This window comes from Bombina bombina, chromosome 5 (assembly GCF_027579735.1).
Source record: "Bombina bombina isolate aBomBom1 chromosome 5, aBomBom1.pri, whole genome shotgun sequence".
NCBI classification, from domain to species: Eukaryota; Metazoa; Chordata; class Amphibia; order Anura; family Bombinatoridae; genus Bombina; species Bombina bombina.
This window is the reverse complement of record NC_069503.1, coordinates 835,280,500-835,304,105: the sequence shown is the minus strand read 5'-3', so window position 1 is coordinate 835,304,105 and position 23,606 is coordinate 835,280,500. Positions and strand designations below refer to the sequence as shown.

The window sequence follows — 23,606 nt, the reverse complement described above, 5'->3', positions numbered from 1 at the left end:
GCGCCTGACAAAACACACACAGGCGACGCGCGTTTAGGGCTCTGCCCTTCCACTTGGCCTGTTGATCCAGGCTGCAACTCGTCTATTTGAAGCAAATCTCATGAGATGAAGTATGCCATCTAGTGGCTGACACTCATAATGAGATTGTAAGTGGTTGCTCATATGATTTTAGCCGGAAGAAGTATCCACAGCATAGCTTATGTTCATTTTGCAAAAGGCAATTATTCGGCAAACACCTTACATGAACTTAAATGTGTACAATACATCATCTTACAAATAAAAACAGAAAAGCAACTTCTATATAATAATGAACATTAATAAAACTATAAATGTTGAAATTGAAAAACATCCTAAAAAATAATAAAGAATAATAATGGAGGACAGAAAGGAGTACATACATCAGATGCCTCTATTTTGTATTTAATTCTTTTATGTTATGAAATAGGTTTCTATATTATTACTAAGATCTATATTGAAAACGTGATTCAACTTCTCCTATCAAACCAAATAAGCTCACACTCGATCCCAAATGAGATTATAATGTACTAGATTAAAAATACAAAAAGATTTGGTTTAGCTCCACCTGAAATTACAGATGAACCACAGTCCCTATAAAAGGTGCCCCATGTAATCTCCCTATTTAAACCAAAGGGGATCATAGAGTCCAATTTTTGGATCCATAGTGCTTCTTTTTCAAACAGCAATTTTTGCCTGTTATCTCCTCTTCTCAGAGGACCTACACCATCCACTACCTAAAACTTCAATTGACTCATGTCCATACAGTGTAAAATGGTGGGCGACTGGGGCAGAAGAAACTAATTTACCTATCGCTGTCTTATGTTGCCTAATCCTATATGCATTTTGTTGTTTCTCCAACGTAAGCCACATGGGCATTTAATTACGTAAACAAGAAATTGTGACTCGCAAGTGTAGTGACCTCTAATGGGCAGACGCTTCCCAGATCTAGGATGAGTTACAGTGTTACCTGTTTGAATCAAATTGCACTGTGCACAATTATTGCAAGGGAAGGTTTCATTTAATATATCTGGACTATCCTGAGCAGTTGCTCATTTTATGTCATGGACTGACGTCTATTGGCATTTTATATGCTGGGGACACCCAATGATACTGTTTTTTTACTATGTTTTTGCATCCTTGCAGAATTGTGCATTATATATGTGTTCTCACTATTACATATTAAAATAGTTATTTTTTCACTTCAGCATACTTATGACTAGATATGACATTTATTTGCATACCGACTCCTTGTTAGTGCTGGGACATTGTGTATTTGTGTGTGTATATATATACATACATACATACATACATACACACACACACACATATATATATATATATATATATATATATATATATATATATATATATATATATGTGTGTGTGTGTGTGTGTGTGTGTGTGTGTGTGTGTGTGTGTGTGTGTGTATGTATGTATGTATGTATTACATACATACACACACACACACATATATATATATATATATATATATATATTTATACAAACATTTTTCACAACAAAGGAACTATGGGATATGTAGGATAAATTTAGCGTTTGAAAAACTGGACAAAAACTTGCATTAGAAGGAATCCCAATCTCTTAGGGATTAATTCAGCACATTTTACCACTAAAAAGGAGAAATAACTAGGACTTGTAAAGCAAACAGAAAAAATAAAAATTCCCCTAAACAGTCTAATGCATACTGCAGAGCTTGATACAGAATAGACCTGGCGATAAAAGGAACCATGTTTCACCCCCAGACTCATGTCCGACAGCTGGAAACTCTGTATCTGGTTGTGTGTGCGAGTGGGGAAGGGAGTTAAGACCAAAGTGATTAAGTAAATTAAAAACCCATTTCAGCCTGTAAAAGAGCCTCTCTCATTGTGAAGGTAATCAAACTATCCTCTACCTCGTCTGATTTTTAATCCTAATTGCAGCCAATCATGGGGCATTTAGAGACATAGGCAGTGAACCCCTGCCCCATCAGGCAGTCATACTGGGGGTGTTTGTCTACTAATATGCTTAGGTAGCCCCCTCTGTTATATAGATTTAATTCCAATATGAATGGCCGATGATTGATATTCATTCTTATGTAACCACTACATTATATGTTTTCTGGACCAGTATCTATAGCAACGGTCCTCCTGTGAATGACCAGGGATTGCATAAACCTATATTAGGGATGCAATAGTGCTACGTTTAGTTTAACACTAGCAGAGCACAGTATTCAATTACTATTTAATAAATACTGTACCTGTAAAATAGTGACAATCACTGTAGTAAAATTTGCCAGACTATAACACTGAGACACAGATTGCACTGTAATGCTGTAAACAGAGTGAACTAAGCATAACAAAATGGTGCCAGTTACTTTTCTCACAATCTCACGACGATTACTGCACTGTTTCAAAATCCTTGGAGGTTTCACTTCTGCTCCACAAAGCGCTGTATTAATGTAGCGCTTCAAAGTGAAGCGCTGTAAAGTGAGGTATACCTGTAATATTGTGTTACTTTTTATACTCAACTGTTTAACTTGCATGCAAATTTTAAAGGAAAATAAAATTTGAATTTGAAATACCAACAACCACATTTAAAATTCACTCAGGAATATTTTTGCATTATACTTTATGTTGCCAAATGTTTTAGAAAAGCTATTACAGCTTTCATGGTAGCTATTTTTGTGCAGACTGGCTGACAAGCATATCTGAATCTGATATTCATGTATGACAAAACCTGTGACATGTCAATAAAATACATCAAATTGTAAAAAGAATAATGATAATACTCTATTCATTTAATAGTTATTTTGGATTTCTGGGTGCAAAGAATCTCAACTTCTGGGAGGTTTGTTATATTTACAAGAAAATAGAATGACTTACCTTGCCTTGCTGTATATTCATTGTCCTCTATCAATCTTGCCAAGCCAAAGTCAGCAATTTTACATACTAGGTTTTCTCCTACAAGGATGTTAGCAGCCCTGAGGTCTCTGTGAATATAGTTCATTCTCTCAATATAAGCCATACCATCTGCGATCTAGTGAAAATAAAAATATATTACTAGCATACACTCTTACTCTCATTAACCCCTTAATGACCACAGCACTTTTCCATTTTCTGTCCGTTTGGGACCAAGGCTATTTTTACATTTTTGCGGTGTTTGTGTTTAGCTGTAATTTTCATCTTACTCATTTACTGTACCCACACATATTATATACCGTTTTTCTCGCCATTAAATGGACTTTCTAAAGATACCATTATTTTCATCATATCTTATAATTTACTATAAAAAAAATTATAAAATATGAGGAAAAAATTGAAAAAAACACACTTTTTCTAACTTTGACCCCCAAAATCTGTTACACATCTACAACCACCAAAAAACACCCGTGCTAAATAGTTTCTAAATTTTGTCCTGAGTTTAGAAATACCCAATGTTTACATCTTCTTTGCTTTTTTTGTAAGTTATAGGGCCATAAATACAAGTTGCACTTTGCTATTTCCAAACCATTATTTTTCAAAATTAGCGCTAGTTACATTAGAACACTAATATCTTTCAGGAATCTCTGAATATCCATTGACATGTATATAATTTTTTTTAGTAGACATCCCAAAGTATTGATCTAGGCCCATTTTGGTATATTTCATGCCACCATTTCACCGCCAAATGCGATTAAATACAAAAAATCGTTCACTTTTTTACAATTTTTTTCACAAACTTTTGGTTTCTCACTGAAATTATTTACAAACAGCTTGTGCAATTATGGCTTAAATGGTTGTAAATTCTTCTCTGGGATCCCCTTTGTTCAGAAATAGCAGACATATATGGCTTTGGCGTTGCTTTTTAGTAATTAGAAGGCTGCTAAATGCCACTGCGCACTACACGTATATTATGCCCAGCAGTGAAGGGGTTAATTATGGAGCATGTAGGGAGCTTCTAGGGTTAATTTTAGATTTAGTGTAGTGTAGTAGACAACCCCAAGTATTGATCTAGGCCCATTTTGGTATATTTCATGCCACCATTTCACCGCCAAATGCGATCAAATTAAAAAAAACATTAAATTTTTCACAATTTTAGGTTTCTCACTGAAATCATTTACAAACAGCTTGTGCAATTATGGCACAAATGGTTGTAAATGCTTCTCTGGGATCCCCTTTGTTCAGAAATAGCAGACATATATGGCTTTGGCGTTGCTTTTTGGTAATTAGAAGGCCGCCAAATGCCGCTGCATTTCACACGTGTATTATGGCTAGCAGTGAAGGGGTTAATTATGTAGCTTGTAGGGAGCTTGCAGGGTTAATTTTAGCTTTAGTGTAGAGCTCAGCCTCCCACCTGAAACATGAGACCCCCTGATCTCTCCCAAACAGCTCTCTTCCCTCCCCCACCCCCCAATTGTCCCCGCCATCTTAAGTACTGGCAGAAACTCTGCCAGTACTAAAATAAAAGCTATATTTGGGTTTTTTTTTTTTTTTTTTTTTAGCATATTTACATATGCTGCTGTGTAGGATCCCCCCTTAGCCCCCAGCCTTACTGATCCCCCACCAAAGAGCTCTCTAACCCTCCCCCTCTGCCTTAATGGGCGCCATCTTGGGTACTGGCAGCTGTCTGCCAGTACCCAGTTTAGTGAATAATGTGCCTTTTTTTTAAAATAAAAACCCTTTTCTGCAGTGTAGCTTCCCCCCCCCCCCCAAGATCAACCCCCCACCCCTTCCACATCAATTAGCTGTTATTTACACTTTCAAAAAGTTAATTCAAGTACTTTTTAAACTTGATTTTTCTGTAGTGTAGCGGTTCCCTCCCGCTCCCGCCCCGTGCACGCTCCCACCCACCAACGATACCGGCCACCGATGTCCGGTGCAGAGAGGGCCACAGAGTGGCTCTCTCTGCATCGGATGGCCAAGGGGGGTTATTGCAGGATGCCTCCATATCGAGGCATCACTGCAATAACCGGAAAGCAGCTGGAAGCGAGCAGGATCGATTCCAGCTGCTTTCCACACCGAGGACGTGCAGGGTACGTTCTCAGGCATTAACTGCCTTTTTTTTTGAGGACGTACCCTGCACGTCCTCGGTCGTTAAGGGGTTAAAGGGACACTAAACCCACATTTTTTTCTTTCATGATTCAGATAGAGCATGCAATTTTAAGCAACTTTCTAATTTACTCCAATTATCAATTTTTCTTCGTTCTCTTGCTATTTTTATTTAAAAAGCAGGAATGTGATGCATAGGAGCCGGTCTATTTTTGGTTGAGAACCTGGGTTATGCTTGCTTATTAGTGGGTAAATGTAAGCCTCCAATAAGCAAGCGCTATCCATGGTGCTGAACCTAAAATGGGCTGGCTGCTATGATTTACATTCCTGCTTTAAATAAAGATGGCAAGAGAACGAAGACAAATTGATAATAGGAGTAAATTAGAAAGTTGATTAAAATGTCATGTTCTATCTGAATCATGAAAGAAAAAAAATTGGGTTCAGTGTCTCTTTAATTTTTTTTCTATCATTCAGATACAGAATACAATTTTTTTTTTTTTCAATTTACTTCTGTTAACAAATTTGTTTCATTCTTATGTTATTCTTTGTTGAAGATATACCTAGTTAGGTAGAGTGCACATGCCTGAAGCCGCTAAGACAGGACATTGTGCTGCCATCTAGTGCTCTTGTGAGCAAAAAAACATTGTTGCAAAACTGCTTACATATAGTACTGCAGACACGTGCATACTCCTGAGGTTACATTCCTGCTTTTCAACAAAGGATAACAAGAAAAGAAAGAAAATTTTATAATAGAAATAATACGGAAAGTTGATTAAAATTGTATGTTCTATCTCAATCATGAAAGAAAACTTTTGGGTTTTATGTCCTTTTAATGTAGTCTACACTCAACTAAATAAGTAAAAAATTGTTTTCACCTGTGCCGCCATGTCAACAAGTTGTGGCAGCTTTAAATATTTTCCTTCTCCTTCTTTAAGGAAATCGAGCAGGCTCCCTATGAAAAAAAATATATTATTAAATCAGATGACATAATTATTACGTAAAAAACAGAAATTTATCAGGTAAAAATAAATTCTTTCTCCTACGGTGTGTCCGGTCCACGGCTTCATCCTTACTTGTGGGATATTCTCTTCCCTACAGGAAGTGGCAAAGAGAACACAACAGCAGAGCTGTCCATATAGCTCCCCCTCTAGCTCCGCCCCCCAGTCATTCGACCGACGGTCAAGAGAAAAAAAGGAGAATCATAGGGTGCAGTGGTGACTGTAGTGTACAAAAACAAAAATGTTAAACCTGACTAAAAGCCAGGGCGGGCCGTGGACCGGACACACCGTAGGAGAAAGAAATTTATCAGGTAAACATAAATTCTGTTTTCTCCTACATTGGTGTGTCCGGTCCACGGCTTCATCCTTACTTGTGGGAACCAATACCAAAGCTTTAGGACACGGATGAAGGGAGGGAGCAAGTCAGGTAACCTAAACGGAAGGCACCACTGCTTGTAAAACCTTTCTCCCAAAAATAGCCTCCGAAGAAGCATATCGAATTTGTAAAATTTGGCAAAAGTATGCAGAGAAGACCACGTCGCTACCTTACAGATCTGTTCAACAGAAGCCTCATTCTTGAAGGCCCATGTGGAAGCCACGGCTCTAGTAGAATGAGCAGTAATTCGTTCAGGAGGCTGCTGTCCGGCAGTCTCATAAGCCAATCGGATGATGCTTTTTAACCAAAAGGAAAGAGAGGTAGCAGTAGCTTTCTGACCTCTCCTCTTACCAGAATAGACGACAAACAATGAAGATGTCTGTCTGAAATCCTTTGTTGCTTCTAGATAGAATTTTAAAGCACGAACCACATCTAGATTGTGTAACAAACGTTCCTTTTTGGAAACTGGATTAGGACACAGAGAAGGAACAACTATTTCCTGGTTAATATTCCTATTGGAAACCACCTTCGGAAGAAAACCAGGTTTGGTACGTAAAACGACCTTATCTGAATGGAACACCAGATAGGGTGAATTACACTGCAAAGCAGACAATTCAGAAACTCTTCTAGTAGAAGAAATAGCAACCAAAAACAAAACTTTCCAAGAAAGTAACTTAATATCTATGGAATGTAAAGGTTCAAACAGAACCCCTTGAAGAACTGAAAGAACTAAATTCAGACTCCATGGAGGAGTCACAGGTCTATAGACAGGCTTAATTCTGACCAACGCCTGAACATCTGGCACAGCTGCCAGACGTCTGTGTAACAAGACAGACAGAGCAGATATCTGTCCCTTTAAAGAAATGGCTGACAGACCTTTCTCCAGACCTTCTTGGAGAAAGGAAAGAATCCTTGGAATTCTAATTTTACTCCATGAGTAACCCTTGGATTCGCACCAATAGAGATATTTCTGCCATATCTTATGGTAAATTCTCCTGGTTACAGGCTTTCTAGCCTGAACCAGAGTATCTATAACAGATTCCGAAAACCCACGCTTAGATAGAATCAAGCGTTCAATCTCCAAGGAGTCAGCTGCAGAGAAACTAGGTTTGGATGTTCGAATGGACCTTGCACTAGAAGGTCCTGTCTCAATGGTAGCTTCCATGGTGGAGCCGATGACATATTCACCAGGTCTGCATACCAAGTCCTGCGTGGCCACGCAGGAGCTATTAGAATCACCGAAGCCTTCTCCTGTTTGATCCTGGCTACTAGCCTGGGGAGTAGAGGAAACGTTGGAAAGACATACGCTAGATTGAATGACCAAGGCGCCACTAATGCAACTACCAATGTCGCCTTGGGATTCCTGGACCTGGACCCGTAGCGTGGAACCTTGGAGTTCTGACAAGACACCATCAGATCCAGATCTGGAATGCCCCATAGTGAGTTAACTGGGCAAAGACCTCCGGGTGAAGTTCCCACTCCCCCAGATGGAAAGTCTGACGACTCAAATAATCCGCCTCCCAGTTGTCTACTCCTGGGATGTGAATTGCAGATAGATGGCAGGAGTGATCCTCCGCCCATTTGATGATCTTGGATACTTCTCTCATCGCCAGGGAACTCTTCGTTCCTCCCTGATGATTGATGTACGCTACAGTCGTCATGTTGTCCGACTGAAATCTTATGAATTTAGCCTTCGCCAGTTGAGGCCAAGCCAGGAGCGTATTGAATATCGCTCTTAATTCCAAAATTTTTATCGGGAGAAGAGATTCTTCCCGAGACCATAGACCCTGAGCTTTCAGGGAGTCCCACACCGCGCCCCAGCCTAGGAGACTGGCGTCGGTCGTGACAATGATCCACTCTGGTCTGCGGTCACCATTAGACCGATAACCTCCATGCACTGAGCCACAGACGGCTGAACAATGGTATGAAGGACTCGACAAGCTTTTGAGAGTTTTGACTTTCTGACCTCCGTCAGAAAGATTTTCATTTCTACCGAATCTATTATTGTTCCCAAGAAGGGAACCCTTGTGACCGGGGACAGAGAACTCTTTTCTACATTCACCTTCCACCCGTGAGACCTTAGAAAGGCCAGAAAGATATCCATATGAGCCTTGGCTCTGGGAAGAGACGACGCCTGTATTAAGATGTCGTCTAGGTAAGGTGCTACTGCAATGCCCCGCGGTCTTAGTACCGCTAGAAGGGACCCTAGCACTTTTGTGAAAATTCTTGGAGCGGTGGCCAACCCGAAAGGAAGGGCCACAAACTGCTAATGCTTGTCCAGAAAGGCGAATCTTAGGAACTGATGGCGATTTTTGTGGATTGGAATATGCAGGTATGCATCCTTTAGGTCCACAGTAGTCATGTATTGACCCTCCTGGATCATAGGCAGAATTGTTCGAATTGTTTCCATTTTGAATGATGGAACTCTGAGAAATTTGTTTAGGATCTTTAAGTCCAGAATTGGCCTAAACGTTCCCTCCTTTTTGGGAACTACAAACATGTTTGAGTAAAAACCCAGTCCTTGTTCTGCTTTTGGGACTGGGTGAATCACTCCCATTTTGAAAAGGTCTTCTACGCAATGTAAAAATGCCTGTCTCTTTGTCAGGTCTGAAGACAAGCGAGAAATGTGAAACCTTCCCTTTGGGGGAAGGTCCTTGAATTCTAGGAGATACCCCTGAGATACAATCTCTAAAGCCCAGGGGTCTGGAACATCTCTTGCCCAAGCCTGAGCAAAGAGAGAGTCTGCCCCCCACCAGATCCGGTCCCGGATCGGGGGCTATCCTTTCATGCTGATTTGGTTGGAGCAGCAGGCTTCTTGGCCTGTTTCCCCTTGTTCCAGCCCTGCAATGGTTTCCATGCTGGCTTGGGCTGGGAAGTGTTACCCTCTTGTCTAGAGCCTTGAGCGTTAGAAGCTGGTCCGTTCCTGAATTTGCGAAAGGAACGAAAATTAGGCTTATTCTTTGCTTTGAAAGGCCTATCCTGTGGAAGGGCATGGCCCTTTCCCCCAGCGATGTCTGAAATAATCTCTTTCAACTCTGGCCCGAATAGGGTCTTACCCTTGAAAGGAATATTAAGCAATTTTGTTTTTGACGACACATCCACCGACCAAGATTTTAGCCAAAGCGCTCTGCGCGCCACTATTGCAAAACCTGAATTTTTCGCCTCTAACTTAGCTAATTGAAAAGCGCCATCTAAAATAAAAGAATTAGCCAATTTCAGTGCGTGAATTCTGTCCATGACTTCATCATATGGAGTCTCCTTCTGTAGCGAATTTTCTAGTTCATCGAACCAAAAAGACGCCACTGTGGTGACAGGAATAATACACGAAATTGGTTGAAGAAGAAAACCTTGCTGAACAAAAATTTTCTTCAGCAATCCTTCTAATTTTTTATCCATCGGATCTTTGAAAGCGCAACTGTCCTCTATTGGAATAGTTGTGCGCTTAGCTAATGTTGAAACAGCCCCCTCTACCTTAGGAAATGTCTGCCATGCGTCCCTTCTGGGGTCAACAATGGGGAACATTTTCTTAAATATAGGAGGGGGAACAAAAGGAACACCTGGCTTCTCCCACTCCTTAGTCACTATGTCCGCCACCCTCTTGGGTATCGGAAAAGCATCAGTGTGCACAGGGACCTCTAAGAATTTGTCCATTTTGCACAATTTCTCTGGAATCACCAAAGGATCAGAATCATCCAGAGTAGCTAGCACCTCCTTAAGCAGAGCACAGAGGTGTTCCAGCTTAAATTTGAATGCAACTATATCAGGCTCTGCCTGCAGAGAAATCTTTCCTGTGTCAGAAATTTCTCCTTCAGACAGGCCCTCCCTCACCGCCAAATCAGATTGATGTGAGGGCATAATAGATAAATTATCCTCAGTGTCTGCCTGCTAATCCTCTGTATTTAAAACTGAGCAATCGCGCTTTCTAGGATAAGCTGGCAGTTTGGATAAAAAAGCTGCTAGTGAATTATCCATTACTGCTGCTAACTGCTGCATAGTAACCGCCATTGGCGCGCTAGATGAACTAGGTATCGCTTGCGTGGGCAATGCTGGAGTTGACACAGAAGGAGAGGATGATGAACTATCCCCACTACCTTCATTTAAAGAATCATCTTGGGCAACATCTTTAAATGTGACAGTACTGTCCTTAATTTGTTTGGACCCTATGGCACAAAAATGTAATGGTGGAACCACCTTGGCCTCCGTACACACAGAACACAGGCTATCTGAAGTCATAGACATGTTAGACAAACCTAGGCAGCTCTATAATGCAAGAAAAATAATTTTATACAAAACCGTTACTGTCTCTTTAAATAATAAAGAAGCACACTTTATTACTGAAACGTCAGAAAAATATCAAAGAAAAATCCGATCTTTCTGAAATTTTCACCGTAGTGTCTTAAAGCTATGAAAATATTGCACAATAATTTTCAGACCAATTGACCCTTAAATGCCCAAACCGGAGCTAGTAACAGCAATTAACCGGTTAATACACTACAGTCCCCTGCCACAGTCTTATGGGTTAACCAAAAACGAAATAAACCTCTTAAAAGTCCTTTTCTAAGCCTCTTGACCTTCCACGTGAAGCTGCATGAACCTCCTGATGAAAGGCAACTGCGCAACTGAGGCGCAAAAATGAGGCCTCCTCCCTCTGCATTCCAGAGTGAAGGGGCCTTTCTGACAAATATAGGTGTCTAAACGGCTGCCAGGGGCAAAAAAACATACCCAAAAGTGTTTTAAATTTGAGAAAAAACACTTTAAAGTCACATAAGCATGATAAAAAATAAACGACTTAGCCCACAATAGTGTCAACCAGCAGAGAGCCCAAATTATAAGCCTTAATACTGTTACTGAGTCTAAGAAAATAGCTTACCTATCCCAGAAGGGATAACTGACAGTCTTCTAGCATTACTTGATCTTGTTAGAAAAGTGACTGATCATACCTGAAGCAGATAAGCCTGCAAACTGTTCCCCCTTGAAAGTTCTCTGGTTTAACAGTCCTGCGTGGGAACAGCAATCGATTTTAGTTACTGGTGCAAAAATCATACTCCTCTTAAACAGAAATCTTCTTCATTTTCTGTTGCAGAGTAAATAGTACAAACCGGCACTATTTTAAAATAAACTCTTGATAGAAGAAATAAAAAAACTACAACTAACACCACATACTCTTTACCACCCCCGTGGAGATGCTACTTGTACAGAGCGGCAAAGAGAATGACTGGGGGGGCGGAGCTAGAGGGGGAGCTATATGGACAGCTCTGCTGTTGTGCTCTCTTTGCCACTTCCTGTAGGGAAGAGAATATCCCACAAGTAAGGATGAAGCCGTGGACCGGACACACCAATGTAGGAGAAACATCTTATTCTCCCTACTCTACCATAGTGAGGTACATCAGCAATCGGGGTTTAGATGGAAATGTTTGTGTATATATAGCTATAAAATAGTCAAACTGCAGTTCCTTAGTTTACGTTCAATCACATGGTACATTATAAGCCCAATTTTTTTTTTTTTTTTTAAATACGGTTAAATTTTTATAGGATTAGCACATTACAGAAATATTTTACAGTGTATTGGTTAAGCAGGTCCCCATATGGTGCTAGATACTTAGAATAGTTTTGCCTGAAAATTGGTATGAAGATATATTTGGGCTGAAAAAAAACAAACAAAGAATACACACACACAGTGTGTGTGTGTGTGTATGTATATATATATATATATATATATATATATATAATTGCTAAAAATTACTTTCTACACAGCTTAAGCAAAGTGAATTGAAATAATGTATTACTTGTGGAATAATCATTTTATTTTTGTAATACATCTCTTCATTATTAGTCACATATTATTCTATTACTTTATACACAGTTTATCTAAGTAAATATCTTATTTCCCTCTTGGTTTATAGTGACAGTACCAAATTACAAATATGAGAACATTATGAAAGGAATTATACCATTATTTCTAGTTTTTGGGCACAAGACTAGTATCAGAAATGTTCTAACAGAAGAATGATATGGGCATCTCATCAGCTCCGAGTGCTAATAATTAACATTTTGTGGCTAAGATTTTGTTTATAGTCTTCTCTTTACCTTTTGTCATAAATTCAGTAACAATATAGATTGGCTCTTCAGAAACAACAGCATACAGGGGCACTAATTTATCGTGCCTAAGTTTCTTCATAATTTGGGCCTCTTGCAAGAAGGCTTCAGGCATCATTGTTCCAGGCTTTAGTGTTTTAATAGCAACTTTTGTTGTTCCATTCCAAGTACCTAGGTTTAAATAAAGTAAACACAAAACATAAAAACACGGAGAACATGAAATGTAATACAAACAATAATTAAAAAGTACACATACAGGCACTTCCTGTTTCATTTTAAACTTAAAGGGATATAAAACAGGCTGAGATTGGCGCATATCCTAAAAGGGCTAATTAAAAATAGTTTGCATAAAAAATGGTTTAAAAATTGCTGGCAAGTATTTTAAAATAATTTTCAAAAATAAGCTAAATTAATTACATAGCTAAACTGCCTTGAGCAGCCAACTCCATCCCCCCCCCCCTTATCAGTATTTAGATACAGGCATTCATTGTATTTCAACTAATTTCACAGCTTCTAGGCATGCTCCAGCAGATAATCCCTATGCAGTTTTGTATTCTACCAAAACCAACAATAGATATGAATACAGCCATAAAATGAATTGTGTGGGGGGAGATAGAGCTTTACAATTCAGAAACTAAAAAGAAAGTGTTAATGGCGAGGCACTGCAGGTAAAGTAATTAAAGTACGTATTATTATATTTTCTTTATAACCCAACTTGTTTTATGTCCCTTTAAAACAGATTTTTCTTAAAGGGACATGAAAGTCAAAATGTAACTCATGATTCAGATAGAGCATGTCAATTTAAAACAATTAATAATTTCCCTTCTATTATTTTACTTTATAAATTTACTTTGTTCTCTTAGTAACCTGTGTTGAAAAGCATATGTACATATGCTCAGCAGTAGCAATGCGCTACTGTGAGCTAGCTGGTAATTGGTGGCTACATACATTTATCTCTTGTCATCAGATGTGTTTAGCTAGATCCCAGTAGTGTATTGCTGTTTTGGAGTTGACTTGAACTATGTGTTTAGCCTCTTTGTAGGGCTTAAGCACATAGTTATATACAAGCAATAGTGAATTAATAAAATGCTCTAACATATTAGTGCATTTTATTTTTTGCACTTTTATGTCACTTTTAAGAAAAAAAAAAGCTATTAACATATTGAATAGCTGCTGTGTATTAACCCCCTTGCACCAATCAGACGTAGATATACATTGCCCATTGTACCGCATAATGTATAGCTACAATTGACCTTCAGGAAGCTCCAGCGGTCTCGGATGTGAAGTGACAACAGAGACTTGCTCTTCCTGGGATGCTGCTTTCCATATGAATGCAGACAGCCTGATTGTTACAGACAGTGACACGAGATATTGTACTCAATTTCATTTAGTTCATATTGAATGGGAAGTATTTAAACATGTTGATATATCATTTTTTGGCCAGAAATAAAAAGTGAAGTAAACAAAAAAAAAAAAAAAAAAACCTCTTACATTTTAATAGAAATAAATGCAGCATTATTGGTTGTGTACTTCATACTAACGTTCATTGGTTGACAGGTGCTCTCTGCTAATGACCACATTTAAATGCTGCTCTTTTATTGCAATGATAGGAACATTTTGCATATAATGTCTCTAAGAACATTAAATAACTGAATCACAGCCATTATGGAACAGCTGTAAATGTAATATCTACTCTGAGTTTAGCACAAGATTTGTGAGCCTGCTCTTTAGCACAGCATTTGATCCAGAATAACATTTTATAAAAGAGACTATATTATTGTCAAAAAATAGATAGATGGGTAAACTCATTTTATTGCCATTGATTGTATGCACTGAATAGAATATATGAAGAGGTGTAGCAATTATATGGCTGTACCAGTATGAGTGCATAACTTTATATGAGGTTACTTGCATAGTATTTATATACAGTACATGCACAGAGGAAAGGGCCTGTGACATCACAGATGAACCTTTATAGAGAGTTTATATCACTTGTCTTGTGAGTATATTAAATCTTAGCAGGAACAATTTCATGTTCAAATGTAAAGTTCATATTAAAATTAATTAATGCAGGGCCAATCTTAAAGGGACATTAAACTCAAATTTTTTCTTTCTTGATTAAGATAAAGCATGCAATTTTAAGCAACTTTCTAATTTACTCCTATTATCAAATTTTCTTTATTCTCTTGGTATCTTTATTTGAAAAGCAGCAATGTAAGTTTAGATGCCGGCCCATTTTTGGCTAACAACCTAGGTTGTTCTTGCCAATTGGTGGATTCATTTATCCGACCAATAAACAAGTGCTGTCCAGGGCTGAACCAAAAAATAGCTTAGATTCCTTCTTTTTCAAATAAAGATAGCAAGCGAACGAAGAAAAATTGATAATAGGAGCAAATTAGAAAGTTGCTTAAAATTGCATGCTCTATCTGAATCACGAAAGAAAAAAATAAAGGGCTTACTAAGTTAATACAACTTACTGATGAGAGGTTTAATATAAGAACCTTTGAGAGCATTGCCAGTGAATTTGATCTCCCCAAGAAGAGTTTTTTTGCATACCTGCAGTTAAGTCATTTTATAAATAATAAATCTAAGTTAGGGAGCTGGTCGGAAGGTTTTGAAGAAATTGGAGATTATATTAATTTATATAATCAAGGAAAGCATTCAATTTCACTGTTATATAAAATTTTACTGGCAAAGCAAGGACAACTAAACTTCGAACAATATATAAGATATTGGTCAAAACATTTCTCAGAAATCAATTGTGATTACATTAAGAAAGGTATTAAATGGTTGACCGAAGCTCGTCCCCGTTCCTCCTGGCATGAATCCTTCCTAAAATTACTTAATAATGCTTATATCTCACCGAAAAGATTGGCATTATGGTCCCCAGAAAATACTGGAACATGTTATAAAAGTTCTATGCCTAAGGCAGACCTGATGCATTGTTTCTGGCTCTGCCCAAAAATAAGACAATTCTGGCATGAGGTCAATTTTGTTCTGAATACTTAGCCCTGGAACCTAGAACTATTTTTTTCCTAAACACGACAGCTCAGAATTATGATTTGATCAATACCATTATACTAATAGGTCGCAATCTAATACTAAGAAATTGGAAACAGACGAGACCACCCCCCTTTAAGGTATTTTTAGAAGCGGTGAGACAACAGATTATGTTTGAACAACATAATATCCCAAACACACATAATAAATCAATTCAGCGTTTCTTCAATAAATGGGTAAAAATTATACAGACATACCCGCTCTCTATACAATATATCCTCACTAAAGCATTTCATAAAACAGACTACTTTGAAGGTCTGATATTAAGAGAGCTATTTCCAGTATCCTGGTTTTGAAAAGTCTCGGACCCTAAAATACTTTCTTTTGGCGCGGTGGAGGAGGACGATTAGGGGGTACAATAGGGGTTCGCCTTTCTTCTCTTTTTTTTTTTTTCCTCTCTTTCTTTTCCTTTTATTTTTCTAGATTAATAGAAATTGTGCAGTATGAACAAAAGTTTCTATTTTTGTGGTAAACATCAGTGCAATGCAGTATTTTGTTTGCTCTTGTTTCGTCCCTACAATTTTTATTCAATGTTTGGTGTTACAAAACATAATGCAGGGTACGGATGGAGAGTATAATTTGAGCAAATGTGTTATATTTTATTTTGTTTATATGACTGAAAAAACTTTACCCTGCGTGGTGCACAATGTGAGCAAATGAGCTCTGCTATATTTTTTGATACTGACGAAAAATTAAATAAACACGTTAAAAAAAAAAAAGAAGAAAAAATTTGGGTTCAGTGTCCCTTTAAGGTAGATGGACTAAATCTTAACAATACTTACTTACTGACTAAACAACCTTTCAGCCTGCTCCAGTCTTATATTTTTTGGTAAAACCAGACACAAACATCATAAACATACAGATTCTAGTGTTGGGTTCTGTTGATGTTGCAAAACACCTCTAAGCACTACTTGTGTTGTTATATGCTATAGTATCCCACACCACCCATGGTGAAAACTTCTTTCTTTGTTGAATGTGCCTTTAAACCATATATAACATTTAAAACCTTGCCCTTGATGACCTATAAAATAAAAAAATAGCTTTCAACAATTCTTCAGAAATAAATATCCTAGCATTATATAAAATGTATAAAGAAAGCTTTCCTGATCTGTATGAAAAGCATGTTGTAAGTCAAAGGAAGGAACTCTGCAACAGTTCTGTTAGCACCTTGTCTTTATCAAACACTAATTATGGTGCATCTGCTGTCAGCTGCGCCACACTTCAAGCTGTTGCTCTTGCTTGAAAACCATCTTCAGCCTGAGTTTACGTCAAGAGTATTTTTTAAATAGAAATAATTTCAAAGCATTTAAAATAAAATACAAACATTATGTAGCATAAACCAACAACTATTTGCTGAATTGATTCTAGAAACTATCCAAGATAAATATTAACAATTCATTTCCTAGCAGGGCCTCCATCAGGGGGTGACAGAGGTGACTCCTGTCAGGGGCCCAATGGGCCAGGGGGGCCCCATGAGGCAAGAACTAAAAAAAAAAAAAATGTTGGCAGACACCATTGGGTTCTACAGTAGAGTGCTAATTGAGCATGGGAAATGTTATTACAAGGAGTAAAGTATTAGCATTTGAGAGCATTTCCGAGTGTGCACTAAACCACTATGCACAGTGTGAGACAGACTTGGCACTTTGTTTGTACAGTGTGTGCCTGAGTCAAACGGCAGATCACTTTCATTTGCAGAGGACGTAGGACTTACTTAGCAAATATTTTTTATTTCTTTGTGCAATTTCGGATTGTAACTTCAGTGTGGTAGTAGTTGTATGGTGGGGCCAGGGGTCCATAAAAACACATTTTTTTTAGCAGCAGTGTATTTATGATTATTTGACAATGCTGTAGAAATTCTATATTTAAAACCATGCAGAAATGTTTCCTCCTCAATACACAAATGTTAGGTTCCCATTTAGCAGCAGATATGCATATATATATATATATATATATATATATATATAACATTTCAGTTTACTGCCCCGTTATGAAAGGACTTTCCAGATGCAAGGAGGCATTTTATGTAAGATTTTTACATCTTCATAAAATGCTATACTCTCAGACTAAGCTTGCTCAGTGTTTGAAATGAGACAGGTTAACTTAAAACTGTTCAGTTTACACTACAGCTGACTTAATTTTGAAATACATACCAACAAGCCTAAATCCTGCATTTAACCAGATCTAATGGTATGAGTACCACAACTTATGGTTCCACCAAGACCATATAGAGTACAGCATTTTCAAGTACAGTACAGATGGGAACATTTGTACACTACATTTGAAGTGGTGCTCTTGGTTGGGGGAAAAAACAAACATATATCAACCTTTTAAAAGTACTTTTCTTCATCTAGCCATCTACCTAGATTATTATTGTACAATTTTGAATTCACAGAATTATTTTTGTTTGCACATTTACAAATATGATTCTTTAAAAAGTAATCTCTTCATTTCTGCATTTTTTATCATGCATGTCACACACTGTTGATTTAGGGGATGCAAGGTGCATAAATGCTTCCTCCTGTGAGTGTTTCTGTGGGTGTCTGTGTTTATGTCTTTGTGCTTTGGTTTGTGTCTCTATGAGTGTGTATGTATTTTTGTGAGGATGGGTGTGTATGTCTTTGAGCTTTTTCTATGGGTGTCTCTGTGAGGGGGTGTGTATGTTTGTCTTTGTGTATTTTCTCTGGATGCCTCTGTAAGGGTGGGTGTGTATGTCCGTTTTCTGTGGATGTCTCTGTGAGGGTGTGTGTGTGTTTGTATGTATGCCTGTGTTTTCTGTAGATGTTTCTGTGAGGGTGTGTGTTTTCTGTGGGTGTCTCTGTGAGTGTGTGTGTATGTCGTTGTGTGTTTTCTGTGGATGCCTCAGTGAGGGTGTGTGTATGTCTTTCTGTGTTTTATGTGGTTGTCTCTTCGTGTGTGTATGTCTTTGTGTGTTTTCTGTGGATGTCTCTGTTTGTGTGTTTGTCTTTGTGCGTTTTCTAAAGTCTGTCTCTTTCGGTGTTTCCTTGGGTGTATGTGTCCATTGTCTGTTCCTTTTTAGGACATTTTTACCTTACTACTGATTATTCACATCTTTCTACAGACTTCGAGACTAATGAGACCTTTCCGGAAGTCACCTAATCCACCATTTAACCTTTAAATTATTGTTTAGGCAGTTCAGGGTCCTTCCTTTCAACCACTGCATGCTGTTGTCATCATTTAGTTTGCATCTTCCTTTACAAAAAGATAATCCGAACTCCATATTTTGTTTTCTAAATCTTTTTTTTTTTTTTTTACAAAACTGTAGTTTACCTCATTACTTGTCAGGTCAATGTAAACAAGTGCTGAGTGTCTGTTTCGGTGTCTGTTTCTTTGCGTGTCTGCTAGAGTGTCTATATGTGAAAGTGTGTGTTTCAGTGTGTCTGTGTGTTTGTATGTTTCTACCTTTACAACATTTCCAAGTTTAAATAGACACTTAAGAATAAAGTGCATATATACGTTTTAGTCACTTAGTCAAAAATTGCACATGTCAAAGAGGGGGAGGGGGCTGATCAATTTATTTTGATAGGGTTATTAGATTATGAGTAATTTGTTTTTATTTTTGATAACTTTGTTTATTTTTTGTAATTTAGAAAATTGTATTTTAATAAATTTAATTTATTTTATTGTAAAGTTAGTTTTTAGTGTAAGGCAGGTTAGGTTTTATTTTACAGGTAACTTTATATTTATTTTAACTAGATAGCTAGTAAATAGTTAATAACTATTTAATAACTAGTCTACCTAGTTAAAATAAATACAAACTTACCTGTGAAATAAAAATAAAACCTAAGATAGCTACAATATAACTATTAGTAATATTGTAGCTAGCTTAGGTTTTATTGTATAGGTATTTAGTTGTAAATAGGAATTATTTAGGTAATAATTGTATGTTTTATTTAGATTTATTTTAATTATATTTAAGTTTGGGGGTGTTAGGGTTAGACTTAGGCTTAGGGTTACATTAGGGTTAGGGGTTAATATATTTATGTAGTGATGTGGAAGGCAGGAGGTTTAGGGGTTAACTTATTTTAGTATATTTCGTTGTGGGGGGCTTGCGGTTTAGTGGTCAATAGGTTTATTAAAGCGGCGGTGTGGGCGGACAGCAGATTAGGGGTTAATATTTAAATAGTGATTGCGATGTGGGAGGGTGGCAGTTTAGGGGTTAATAGGTTTATTATAGTGGCGACGATGTCGGGGAGCGGCGGGATATGGGTTAATAATTTTATTTTAGTGTTTGCAATGCGGGGGGGCCCTCGGTTTAGGGGTTAATTGGTAGTTTATAGGTGTTAGTGTACTTTGTAACACTTTAGTTATGAGTTTTATACTACAGCTTTGTAACGTAAAACTCATAACTACTGACTTTAGATGGCAGAACAGATCTTGTCAGTATAGAGAGTGTACCGCTCACTTTTTGGCCTCCCAGGCAAACTCTTAATACCGATGCTATGGGAGTCCCATTGAAAAAGGACTTTTTTTTTTAAAGTGCTGTACTGAAGTTGCGTGACGGCCAAAAAGGTGTGCGGGACACCTATACCTACAAGACTTGCAATAGCAGCGTTAGGGAAAAAGCAGTGTTATGAAGCATAATGATGCTTTTTCACTCATAATGCAAAACTTGTAATCTAGCTGAATGAAAATAAAAAAGCCCCCCCCAAATAAAAACACCCCCTAATCTAAACTTAACTACTAATAGCCCTTAAAAGTTTCTTTTGTAGGACATTGCCCTAAGTTTATTATAGTGGTGACGATGTCGGGGAGGGGCAGAATGGGGGTCAATAAATTTATTATAGTGTTTGCGATGCGGGAAGGTCTCGGTTTAGGAGTTAATAGGTAGTTTATGGGTGTTAGTGTACTTTTTAACACTTTAGTTATGAGTTTTATGCTACAGCTTTGTAACGTAAAACTCACAAACTACTGACTATAGATGGAGGTACGGATCTTGTCAGTATAGGGTGTACCGCTCACTTTATGGCCTCCCAGGCAAACTCATAATATCGGCGCTATGGGAGTCCCATTGAAAAAGGTACTGACGTTAGGCGATGGACAAAAAGGTGTGCTGTACACCTATACCTACAAGACTTATAATAGCAGCATTAAGGAAAAAGCAGCATTATGGGCAATAACGTTGCTTTTCACTCATAATGCCAAACTCGTAATCTAGCTTAGTGTTTATCACTATATTAGAAATATATATACATTTCAGTGTACTCTGTACAGTATCAAGTTTTTCTACAATTTACACCTCACCCAAGTGAATACATTTGATCTGAACATCATTTTAACGATTTTTCCTGACTGATGACATGTTTGGTCGTTGTAATAAGGCTACTGCCAACTCCTAAACTGCTCTTTCGTTTTGGCATTCTGATAACCATAGAGAATGGCTGGAAGGCATTCCTTGTGTGAACATAACATGTCTTGTTGCTTCTTTAAGACTGAAAAAGAAACTTTATTTACTGATCAAAATCTAATACTGATTTTTATTTTGATCTGTTTCTCTACATCTATGTATCTAATGTCAAAAGTCTTCACCAAAAGACCATGGTTATTGGTAGTGAGACTATCATGCTCTTGAGTTCTTTCTTTGATTAACAGTCACCTTTTAGTATAATTTCCAGTACAATTATCACACTTTAAAGAGTTTATAGAAAACATAATTTATGCTTAACCGATAAATTAATTTCTTTCATGGTGGTGAGAGTCCATGATCCATTATTAATTTCTTTCATGGTGGTGAGAGAGTCCATGATTCATTACTCATTACCACTAGGAGGCAGAAAAGATTCCCTAAGAACTCTATAAAACCCCTCTCAGCTCACAGGTACCTCAGTCTAACGTATAGACGAACAAAATGATGTAGGAAAAAGGAGTACAATACAAAAAAGAAAAAAAAAAGGAGTAGGGAAAAGAAATGTGCTAAAAAAAGGGAAAAAACCCAACCCTGAACAAAACAGGGTGGGGTCTCACCACCATGAGAGTCCATGATACATTAGTCCTGGGAATAAATACCTAAGCTGTGGAGTCCACGAGTAATAACAGAAAAGCGTGGGATCTAGAAAACATTTTTTTTCACTGAATAAATAAATCCACTACTCCAAAAGAGCCCCAAAAAGGCAATAAAAAGTTGACAGGTAAAAACAAATTAACTTGAAAAAGCTACCTGAGCTACCAGAAGAAAAAAAAAACTGTGACCCAAAGGAACTAAAGCATGATAAAACATAACCAAATGAAGAGATCACTCTTCCAGGAGGAAAAAACTGAAGACTGGGAAAAAAACAAAAAAAACTCAGTCCTAGAATAAGAACAGCAGAAATAATTTCCTACCCAGGAAATAATTTTAAATACTATCCTCATAAGTAGGGAACTGCAACTTCCCCCTTATAATAGACATCAGCTACAATCATAACATAAACCAATCAGATTATATTAAAAAAGGCCAACCCTGAAAGGATCAAAACTGCTTATGCCCTTCTGAGACCCCCAGATGCCCCCAACCATTGTGTCTGTAAAATTACAAATCAAGAAGCATGAACAAAGAGAAGCCCTCAACATAAAGAGCTAATAGGTTAGCCACTAAGACAGAAATAGACTTGTTCTGAAAAGCAAATGGATCCACAGAGACAGAACCCTATATCATTGTAAAGGATATAAAGCTAAAGAAGATTCGTATAAGGGTGAGTAGACTAAACAACCACCAAGGCCACAAACATAAGACCTGTCAGCTCCATGCAAAGAACAACTGAAGGTTCTACAAGACAAAACCCTAGCTTCACCGTCTAAGTCCCAGAAAAGAAACCCTTATCTGAGAAACTAAGACTGTTTGGAAGAATTTTTTTTCCAACCAATGTTGTTGAAGAAACAACAACAGTCTGTATGAAACCAATACTGCTTGGACCAAGATATCATCCTGGCCAAGAAATACTTCAATACCCTGAAAAATTGATTACAGATCAAAAGAGGGTACCAGATAAAAAAGAACAAACTGCAAATCTCAGAAACTAAAAGATGCTCCTAGAAATAAGAACATAAAGGTATGCATTTTTAAAACAAATGAGGACATAACTGACCTGACAGAATAGTCCGAAGAGTTTCCATTTCATCAGTAGGAACTAAAGAAACTTGTTCAAGGTTTCTAGGTCAGAAAAGATCCAAAATTTCCCCCTACTTCTTAGAACAACAAATATATTGGAGTTCCCATCTACTGGAGACTTACAGGGAACCTAGAAACATAGGAAAGAAACCTTCCCTTGGGAGGACTTGATCTGAAACCTAAATAAATATCCTTGAAACTATAATAATAACCCAAAGAACTAGAGCAGACTGAAAATAAGCTTCCTGAAAAGAAAAATAACCTACCCCCTCAGATTTTTCACTCCTATTACAAGTTGAAAGTAAAAGTGATTGCTTGAGCGCAATTGAGGTTAACGAGCGTCGGTTTAGCGCGTCCTCAGAGGTTAATGGTTTGGCAAAACAAAAAAAGTGTCACAAAACACATCAAAAATACATTACAAAGTACACTTACACTCATAACAACATCTAACATACATATATAGACATACATTGGAGCCCTTTGCAGTCAAGTAGATGACAACATGAAACATCTATGCTGTGTATTTAGCAGAATATGTTCTCTCTCTCTCTCATTTTAATCAATATCTCAATTAACACAAGAACAATATCCAAAATTTTGACAAAACTGAGTTTTATAGAACATTTGTTTAGCTCATTACATGAAATTAAGGTTAATAATATAGCTAAGATTACAAAATCTTCAGGTTTACTCGAAGTAGGTGATGCACAAATGAATACACCCCACAACAAAAAATTACTACATCTAGTATTTTGTATGACCTCCATGATTTGTAAGGCAGCACCAAGTCTTCTAGGTATGGAATTAACAATTTGGCGACATATTGCAACATCTATCATTTTTCCATGCTTCAAGAACGACCTCTTTTAGAGCCTGGATGCTGGATGGATAGTGTCCCTTCAGAATTCCCCATAGGTCTTCGATTGGGT

The 23,606-nt window shown here is 37.6% G+C and overlaps 1 protein-coding gene across 1 annotated transcript in view; it reads right to left on the bottom strand.

Annotated features, from left to right (window-relative positions):
- The window catches only part of YES1 (YES proto-oncogene 1, Src family tyrosine kinase), a 189,791-nt gene that overhangs the window by 12,245 nt on the left and 153,940 nt on the right, over positions 1-23,606 (bottom strand). Inside the window, exons 8-10 of the mRNA XM_053714958.1 lie at positions 12,504-12,683; positions 5,918-5,994; positions 2,898-3,051 (exon numbers count right to left, since the gene is read on the bottom strand). Coding sequence (XP_053570933.1) covers positions 2,898-3,051; positions 5,918-5,994; positions 12,504-12,683 — 411 coding nt within the window. The remainder of the gene's footprint in view (positions 1-2,897; positions 3,052-5,917; positions 5,995-12,503; positions 12,684-23,606) is intronic.